The 10,211-nt window shown below is 43.9% G+C and overlaps 1 protein-coding gene across 1 annotated transcript in view; it reads right to left on the bottom strand.

The window, feature by feature from the left end:
• Window positions 1-2,844: 2,844 nt before the first annotated feature.
• The window catches only part of LOC109286873 (putative ferric-chelate reductase 1), a 61,063-nt gene continuing 53,696 nt past the window's right edge, over window positions 2,845-10,211 (bottom strand). The window contains 5 exon segments of the mRNA XM_019501675.1: window positions 2,845-2,984; window positions 2,987-3,010; window positions 4,100-4,130; window positions 4,133-4,186; window positions 4,705-4,779. Coding sequence (XP_019357220.1) covers window positions 2,914-2,984; window positions 2,987-3,010; window positions 4,100-4,130; window positions 4,133-4,186; window positions 4,705-4,779 — 255 coding nt within the window. The 3' untranslated portion in view covers window positions 2,845-2,913.

Below are 10,211 nucleotides of genomic sequence, written 5' to 3'. Positions count from 1 at the left end.
CCCCAGGGGAGAGAAGTGGAGGCCATCTCTTCCCAGCAGCTTGCTGCCTCTCTCGCCAAAGAGTGGGCTGTGGTCATGGAAGCCAAAGCCTTCCTGATGACACCAGCGCCGCAGTCTTTGGTTGACTAATCTGATGGCTTGTCAGGGAAAATGCCTGCTCCTTGTTTTAAGACCACTGCCTTGTTCACTTTCATGTGCTGGCTGCTTTCCCAAGCCATCTCACATCACCTTTTTTCATCTCATCAGGCCCCTTCTTATTGCAATTTCTTTCTTGTTTTCATACCATTAGATTTTTTACTGTCTTATTTGACCTCTTAACAGAAACACATTACATCTGTTGCACTATATAAGAGCTAATGGGACACATCCTGAAGGTCTTAGTCAGATGGCATCAGTGGGAATTTCATGCGAGTATAAGAAAAAAGGGATGGTTTATTTGCTGTAAACTACTTTCCAGAGTGGACACTTGCATGGTGTGAAATCTTTGGTGACCTGAGACACTCTTCAAAGTCCAGCCAAAGTATACTTTGTAGGGGTGTGCAAAATGGGCTGTATTCGATTCAGATTTGGCCCAAATCGGGGACAGCGATTTGATTCATTGATTCAGATCGCTGTCCCTGATTTGATTCGGCTGAATCCAAATCTGAAGATTCAATGCTGATTCGGAGAATCAGCGATTCGGCTATAGGCACAGCTTTAAATGCTTTTTTTATGTACCTTGAGGTACCAGTGTCTCTCATGAATGCTGCAATGCTGGGACAGATGAAGCATCCCACAGTGACAACCAAGAGGCAGGCATCACTGCAGCAACAGAAATAAAGAAAAATTTGCAGAGAAGCTGCCCTGGTTTGCCAATGACTCATGCATGTCTTATAATAGAAAAAAGAACAGACAGACAATAAATGAGTCAGAAAAGATATGCTGGATTTAGGAGCTTTCTGATGATATCAATTCCCCAACATGCAACATCGCGTTAATAATGCATTTTCCAGAGGATAATTGACTGGGTATTATACATTTTATAGGTTTTCAACTTTAATAATAGCATCGCATTTAGGATCCCAACACTCTTTATAAGCATGAATGAAATAATCTGCATGCTGCTCTGTGAGGTAGGAAAGTGTTATTACTACCTCATTTTACAGATGAGGAAGCCAAGTCAGAGAGAGATTAACTGACTTGGTCAAAGTTGCACAGAAAGCTTGCTGTCATTGTATGTCTCTCTCTCTAGGTATTTCTGTCACTGGTCACTGGCATGCCTTGAATAGCACCTGCCAACTCATTCAACACCTTTCCTTGCCTAAGCTAGTACCCTCATTGTTTTATTAGTAACCCCCTACCTGGAATCAATCTGGAGACTTACCCCAATTAATGGCTTCCTCTTTTCATAGAGGATACTGCTATTTTCTGGGCAACACTGTATCTTTGTCACTTGTCATTGTTTTGTTTTCTGTTGTTGAACAAAGGAGATTTATGGTTCATACTTGCTTTAATGATTCCAGTTTGTTTATCCTGATCAGTGAGCAAGAAGCTTAAGTTGATATAATACTGTTGTTTCAGTACATACTATTATGGTAGCAATCACTCAGAGTGAGAAGACAGAACAATGTGGATTACTATCATCAAGATGAAGAATACTTACTATTTATCCATTTTAATAACACCTTTCTTAAGTCCCAAATCACCTTACAATAACAAAAAATTAAATAGCAAACCAGAAGATGCTAGGCACATCTACACATGCCATTAGTGCACATGAATAAACTCTCGAGCTTACTGCTCTGGAGTTTTTTGCTCCTGGGCAGTCTGTTTGAATGTGCACCTGGGAGCAATTAACTCCAGAGCAATCAGCTCTAGAGTTTATTCATGCGTAGTACATGGAGTCGGGTCAGAGCAGCCCCAGTACGCAGGGGTTTCCAGGGGTCAGCCTGCTAGCCTGGGGCTGCTCCCCCCGGCTCTGTGTGCTGCAGAAGGATGGGAGCTTCAGTGCAGGGGTTAGCTAGCAGGCAGCCCCTGCACTGAAGCGCCCTTATGTCCCAGCCAGCCAGGTCAGGGTCTACACGTGTGCTGCTGCACATGCAGAAGCTCTGCAGCAGGGTAGTACTAGTATTTACAAGTATTATCCTGCTGCAGAGTTTTAGTTTCTTGCCCCCCCCAATAGGGGTGCACATGCAGACACTGAAACATTTACTGAAGAGCTTATTAGTCAGCTCTGCAGTAAACATCTCACGTAGATGTGCCCATAAAGTAATATCAAACACTTTAGGCAGGACCACTAACATGGCAAATGTAAAAACGTGTGTTCTGAGTCACTTAAAAAGAAAATTGCTCTAAGTTTGGATTTAAAAGCTTTTGGAGTGTCATTAGCTGACTCATGCTGAGTCCCTCAACTCCTGTCAGTCCAGAGTCAGCTAATTAAAAGAGTAGTATTTTGAAACAGCAAAACTGCTAGTGTCAGGAATTAAGAAAGCAAATCACAAATCAGGAAAGGAATGTATATTATAGATTGGGATAGGTTGTCTTAATTTTGATGGAATAAATAGGTTGAGAGAATTAAGTATTAAATAGTATGCTCTTCCTATCCAGACAGTAGACAGTTAAATGTGGCTCTGGATTTTGAGTACAGAGAACTTGGCCTGCTTGGCTTGATAGCAAGCAAATCCCTTTAAAAATCTTTTAAAGCTGTCACTTCCCACCTGTCTCGGGGAGGGAAAGAGAAAAAGTTAGTTAATATGGACTAGAGCATTTGCTATTCTTGTTGGAATATCATTTTGCTTCTTTGAAGGTAGGACAAAACAAGCACACAATGGGAGAGAAAAGAAAAGCAAAGATAGAAAATATACCTTACGTTTTTGGTGCTGTCTTTTCCTTGCATCCTCAATGCTAAGGAATTGTGCTGTGCCCATCAGCATCTTACACCAGTGTTGGGCTGTTTAAGATATCACTTTTAGCTGCTTCTATCATCATGGAATCATAGCAGCATTGGGGAAAAAAACAAAGCCTTGTCTAGCTAAGTCAGAAATAGAAAACAAAAGAGAAAGGAAAAAAAGATAATAAGTAATGGGTAGGGACCTACCAAATACACAGTTTCATGGATTCTGAGTCTTTGCCCAGGTCTTAGTTGAAGCTGATGGAGGTATCAGTATCATTTAGGTCCATATCTCTGGCATTATCTAAACAGGACATTTCTGGCCAATAAGGGCACTTCTATATGTGCTCTTACACATTCTGATTAGAATGCATTGGAGCAGACTTGATTAATCTGTTGGAGTGCTCTAATCAGAATGCTCTAGCACGCTGCAGTGTCTCATGTATTCAGTGTCCTGAATTTCAAAATGGTGGCAGGGGCACTTTAACTAAAGCTCATAGAATGAGCTTTAGTTAAAGCACCCCATTTGCCATTTTGAAATCCAGGATACTGAATACTTGAGACTGCAGCATTTTAATTAGAACAGCTCCTGAGATCCACTCTAATTAAAACAACCCCCACCCTGAAGCATGTGTATAGGCACCCTAAAAGCCCAGTAGTGTCATGGTGGATTCCACAGTCCCCAGAGTCTACTCTCTAAGTTCCTCCCTCCCAAGCCTTCAGTACCAAACCTCAGTGGTAATGTTCAGATGACAGTGGCGTTGATAGAGATGGTGAAAAAGATACATGTGTGGCTAAGGCACAACACTAGGATTCACAGGATCTGGGTTCTAGTCTCTGCTCTGCCCCAAGCTTCCTGTGAGACTTATGTCAATCCATTTAAGCACTCTGAGCCTCAATTTCCTCATCTGGAAAATGGAATAATGATATTTACCTACTTTACCACATTGTTGGGATGCTCAATTAATGGCTATCAGTTGTGCTGAGCTCCCCTCAGGTGGAAAGTTTTGAATAAGTGCATAGTAACATTCATGATTATTACGTTTGCCAGGAATGTTATTGAGGAGTCATTGTGACATCACCCTCACAGCCCATATGCACAATACAGGGAATGCTGGCTAATCAGGTTACTCACCCAGGCAAAAATAAAGGCATGTTTATGTTTTACAGTAAATAAATTGTTTTATCTAGAAACTGTTGTGAAGAAGAGGAAACAAGGAAGATACTTACTGAGAACTGGCAGGAGCTGGTGAAAGAGAGGAGAGTTCCCTGGGAGCTGTGGTTCTGCAGCAGCTGCTCTGTGAGGCTAGAGCAGCCCTGGAGGGAGAAAAAGAAACATGGAGAACTGGAAGTGAGGGAGTGTGGGGAATACAGTGAGCTGAGATTTGCCCCCAAGACCTGGGAGGATGGGTGGGACGGCCACAATGGTGGAGAGCCAGTGGCCAGCTGGCTGCGGAGCTCTGAAGAGCTCAGTTAAGCTGGGAGATGCCGGCTGGAGTGGGGCAAACTGCTGCAGTGAAGGGCCAGCCAGAAGGAGAGTGGGTGAGCCCTGTTATAAGGTTATTGAACTTAAGTTACCCTTTTTTTTCATTTTGTTAGTTTAGTCTGCCACGCCTTCACCTCTACAGGCCCGCAGCGTGCTGCATCAAGTAGCCAGCAACCCTACCTGATGAACATAAAGGGGAAAATCCCTTGACTGAGCAATACACCCTGGGACCAAGGGCAGAGCAGGGATATCAGCCCAGGTGGGCTTTATTTCTTTTTCACTGTGTTATTTCTTTGACGTGATTGCTCTGTTAGAGGGCTTAACCCCTGATACCAACCATAGTACTCACCTGAGACTGAAGTAGTAGTCCGGTAATCCACATTGCTTCTATTCCATCGAGATGGTTGTTGAGACGTGCATGAGCCTAAAATAGAAAAAAAAATTCGCAAGTTAAGAGCAATGCAAATGAATAGCAGCGTAACGTCTGGGTGGTGTTGGGCTGGGGCATGGGGGAAGCCAGAACCCCAGAAGAGATCTACATTGGCTTAGAGAAGTTGTGGAATCTTCATCCCTGAAAAACTTTCAAGAGCAGGCTAGACAGGTACTTGGCACTTGGTTAGGACAGTTTATTCAAGGATGATCCTGCCTTGAGTAGGGGGCTGGATTAGATGACCTAATGAGGCCCCTTCTAGCCCCACTTTCCTATGATTCTGTGATCTCCTACAGAACCAAATTCTTTTTTTTTAAACAATGGAGGTGGTAATTAATTTTAGAAACCAATTTACTAGCTATTTTTCCCACTGAGTTAACTTACATTTCATTAGTGTAAAATAACCACAGATAGGCATTATTACCCTGAAACCTGCATGCCATTACAGCATTACATAGCGAGAGTAATCACATCAGTCTATTTCCTTTCACTCCTATAACTGCTGGGATAGTTATAAATGGAAGTAAATGGATCTCTGCCATATTACACAAACTGTAAATTTAGGCCATTAGGGTCTGACCAACATTTCATAAATTAAAAAAAAATCTGTATGTCGAAAAATTTCATACAAGTCATGTCCCAAACAATCATAACCGACTCAAAGGCCACAACAGGCCAGAACTTGTGGTTCTTGGAATTTAGGCTGGACTTGCAGCTTCCTGGAACACCTATGCTTAAAATATCCTGTATCTTTTATTAGACCAACTAAAATAGTTGGAAAAATTCTTCTTTGTGAGTTTTTGGGTACAAAAATCCTTCTACAGGCAGAGGAAGCATCTGCAGTTGTTTTGTGTTCTTCCTCTGCCTGAAGATAGCTGTTTGTACCTGAAAGCTTTTAAAGAAGATTTTTTCTAACTATTTTAGTCTAATAAAAGGTATCAGATTTACCCATAGAACCTTGTCTGCTTATGTCCTTAGAGAAACACAGCTACAACCAACCCCCTAAAATATCCTGTGGAACTCTGCATCTCCACAGGACATTTCTCAGCTGCTATTCTCTTCCTATCAGTTTTCCTAGACATGAAGAGTTAAGGAATTCCTTACAGTTCCTGGCAATCTTGTTGACCTCTTCAACTTCTGCCTGCACACAAAGGTGTCCACACATTACTCCTTTTCTCCACTAAAATGTATGGGGACAGAGCTCAATAGGCCTCTGTGGGCCTATAAGGTATGCAGAGCTTAAAGTCTGTGCATTAGTCATAGCTCTCGTCTCTCTCCTAAGGTAGTCACTGGTTCACAAATGCATTACAGGGCCTATAGTAATTACGTTTATCACAGGGAGCATGAACAGAGGAGTCAAGCAAGAATATGTGATTGTACCAACAATCTTTCCCATCTGTATCACAGTTATTCCACTTCTCACTGCTGATAGACTTCCATCTGGAGTCAGCATCCATTATTGCAAGGTTGGGAATCTCTTTAACATCAGCTGGTTACATTCCAAATTCAAGAAAACCAACACTTCCATTACTGATCTTTCAATATACTGACAATTGTGTCATGAGTCCACACAACTGAACAGCTCTAGGTCATTCCTGATTGCTTCTGCAAAGTGTATGAAATGCTTGCACTCACTCAACTTCATGAAAACCAACATACTTTATCAATCCACCCCAAACCAAGCACCTGTTCCTCCACATATTAAAATTAGAGAGCAATTCCTGGGGAATGCTGGCCATTCCCCCTACCTGAGTAGTCACCTGTCCCAAAAACATAAACAATGATAATCAAAACCAGATAAAATCTGCCAATGCTGCTTTTGGATGTCTTCAAAATCATGTTTTTGATGATCATGACATCACAACCTAAACAAAACTTCTAGTCTACCAAGCTGTTGTCATTCCTACTCTGTTGTATGGGGGTGAAACTTGGATGACCTACCAGAAACACCTGAAAGCTTTGGAACATTTCAATCACCAATGTCTTCAGAAAAACCTCCATATCAATTGAAAGGACAGAAGAACAAATGCCAGTGTTCTGACTCAAGCAATACCATCAGCCTTAAAGTTACATGTATATGGCGCCAGCTCCATTGGGCAGGACATGTTATAAGGATGTCCAACACGTGGCTCTCAAAACAAGCCCCATACTTCCAAGTCGCCAATGGTCACCACTCTAGAGGTAGGCAAAGAACAGATCCAAGCACATCTGGAAGGCCAGTCTGAAGAAACATGATACTAACATCAGTACTTGGGATACTCAAATACTGAATTGTCCCCAGTGGTGCCATGATGTACAGGACATCAATCATTTTGAGCAAACTTCCCTCACTGTGGAAGTGGATAGACAAGAAAGACAACGGGAAAGAGCTGTGACCTGATATCAACAGGATCCATCCCTTCCTCCCAGAACTATTTGCCACGTCTGCAGTCAAATATGAGGATCTCAGATTGGTCGCCTCTGGCATCTCTGGACTCACTGATGACTTCCCTATTTACTGGAATGCTGTCATCCCTGTATTGAGGGGCTGCCAATGCTGAACAGAGGAAGGGAACTTGAGGGAGAAAAAGGACTCTAGTAGGCAAAGAACTCTGACTTAGAGGGAAAAAAGTGTTGTTTTATGACTTTTTTTATGCTACCTTATGTTCCTTTTAGCAACAAGTTAAGTACAGCTTAGGTGAAATGTCCATTGGTGGCTGTATTGGTTTGGGTCACACGTGCAGAGGTAGCTGAGTTTAGTGTTACAGGAACAGATGATAGCAGGTTTGGACTGAGGCTGCTGCACTACTCAAAACCTACAAGCAAATTTCTTGGCTAGCTGCTTTAAGGCCTTCTGTAGGAACAAAAATGGAAGGTAGGTATCTTTCAAGAAGCTGTACACTGCCTCACCTACGTCTCCATAAGCAAAACCATTTGGAAAAATGGCTATTTTTCTCATTTCTGCAATTTACTGGGGTTAGTCTACAGTCCCTTGGGGGCTGTGCACTGGCAAACAGTGGTTTAGTATTCCCACAGTGCCCATAGCTCCTTTTCCCCTGGGTCTTAGGAAGCTGCACTACCTAAACCAGCAGTTATCCCACTTTCTTTAGCAGACTTAGAACTTGCTTAGGTTAGAAGCTCTGGACCTGTAGTATTGTGGCAGGGCACTGTTTGTGCCTGCCACTTCTAAGGGCCTGGAGCTGGCAGCTGCCAGCTGCCTGATAAGGGCAGCCATTTTGAACCCATACAAACAGGGCAGTTTTGCTGCTGGAGGTTGGGCAACAACATCGCCTGGCTGGAGGGCTGCTGGTATCATCTGGAGGTAAGGGAGGAGCTGTAGGGAGTGGTCAGGAGGCTCCTGGTCCTGGGCAAGACCTAAAACTGTACCCTGCTGGGAGTGGGTGGCTTGGGGGGTCCCAGTGGTGCAGGAGCCCCCAGGAAATGCTAGGCCAGTTACCACCCTGGTGAAAGGCGGGTCAGGGCACCTTAACCCCTAGCCCCACAACCGGGTGGGTTTCCCCTTTGTAGGCTCTGGAGGGTGGACCCCCAGAGAAAGAGAGTGAGGCCATAGACTCATGCCTGTCTGGACTTCCCCTGACTAGTCAATGCTGGGGCCAGGACTGGGAGGGTAAAAGGGCCAGGGGCCCACCGTGAGTAACGCCCAAGAGCTGCGCACCTGGGGTTCCAACTGGCCTGGAGGTAGGCCAGGGCCAGTAGCTGAAGGTCCTGGGGGGACCACACGTGGAAGGCGAAGCAGTTCAGGGAGCTATGCTGCCCAAGATGAAGGCAGGTTAGGCCGCCAGAATGGAGGGATCATAGAGGGGTTCAACACTAGGATTATGGGGGCCCAGCATGGGGCTGGCGATTGTGAGAACATCTGGATGCCATCTGTGAGGCTTGGGCTGTGGTGTAGGGGAGGAATGGAGCCGCAGATAGTGCCCCCTGGCATCGGGGCAAGAAATGGGCAGCCTACCACTTAATTGACATCTATTAATTACCAACAAGGTGTGGCGGGCAAGAAGGCAGGCGGTTAGCCCAGAAACAGGTGGGTGGGCCACAGTGGGATTGGCCTTGAGAATGCCCCCTGTTACAAGTAACCTAGGGACATGATACTATGCATCACATGCGTGCTCTGTTATCTCTTAAGTTCCACTAAGGTGCAAACTGGACTGGGAGACAGGAATCAGCCTGGAGAATCTGTCTGAGAATGAGTTGCCTGGGTTGATTTCTTGGAGGGCAGCTATTAGTAATCTGCAAATCCTTCCTTTAGCACAGAAGTTCTAAACTTTTTAGACTCAAGGTGCCCCTCAGAAAATGCCAACTCTTAGTTTTCACTTTTTTTGACTGCAGAAAAATAAAAAAACTCAGAAAGACCACAACAGCTCAGAACATTTCTGACACTATAGATTCCTATTTGGAATCTCCAGGTTTGCCTTGCAAATCATGTTTGCACACCTAACAGTGCTAACATTGTGTGGCACCCCACAACACCACTGAGAGGTTCTCAAGGCACCCCAGGGTGCTGCAGCACCCTGATTAATAATCACTGCTTTAGTATATTAAATGCTTTCTCATTTTTGTCCTTGTATCCAAACTGGGGCATTTTCTTCCTCCTTATATTAATCAGAAAAGTGGTAATAGAGCTCACTAGTGATCTTACTGTAGGTTATAATCAGAGATCCTGGTATTCTCGGTTTAAAAGTCACAAATTCTCTGATAAAAGCCACAAATTCTTTGATTAAAAACCCCAAGATCCATGTTTTTCTGTGATTAAAATGAAACACCACTATATAGGTATCAGTTGAGCACAATGGGCCTTTTTACACATTTAAGTGCCGCAGTGCTGCGCTGCATATATTTGTATAAGTGGTGAAATGCACATCAGTGCTGAGAAAATGGCAGTGGTGTGCTTTTGAACTAAAACACATCTGAGGTGCTTTATTTCAAAAGAGCACGGCTGGCATTTTCTGTGCACTAATATGCATTTCACCACTTACACAACTGCACACGGTACAGCACAGTTCGCCTCAGCTCACATGCAGAGCAGACTTGATTAATCGAGTCCGAAACAGCAGATCTCCAGCGCCTCACAAGACAAAAAAAATGTGTATAAATGCCAATGTTTTATTGAGATATTTCCAATTTTAAAGTAATTTTGAAGCCTACCAGTGCCTCAGTCACTATAATAACATACATTCTAAATACCTATAAATTTTGATGTTTGACTGGGTTTTTTATCATGGAAAATCAGGACTCCGGTTGACCGTTTTACTTATCATGACACGGGTCCAGCTGTGGCTGTCCTGTTTCTGCTTTGTGGTGCTGAGCAGCACTAATATGCCTGTGCCCTGCCTGAGTCATCGCCCCTCACTCCCCACAGCCCTCCCCAGCCCTATCAGAGAGGGCCTCCAGCTGCCAGGGCTTCAGGATTATTTTGATAAAAGCGG

The sequence above is a fragment of the Gavialis gangeticus genome, unplaced genomic scaffold (genome assembly GCF_001723915.1).
Source record: "Gavialis gangeticus isolate Ggan-Ray unplaced genomic scaffold, GavGan_comp1, whole genome shotgun sequence".
NCBI classification, from domain to species: Eukaryota; Metazoa; Chordata; order Crocodylia; family Gavialidae; genus Gavialis; species Gavialis gangeticus.
This window is presented reverse-complemented; position numbering and strand designations above follow the sequence as displayed.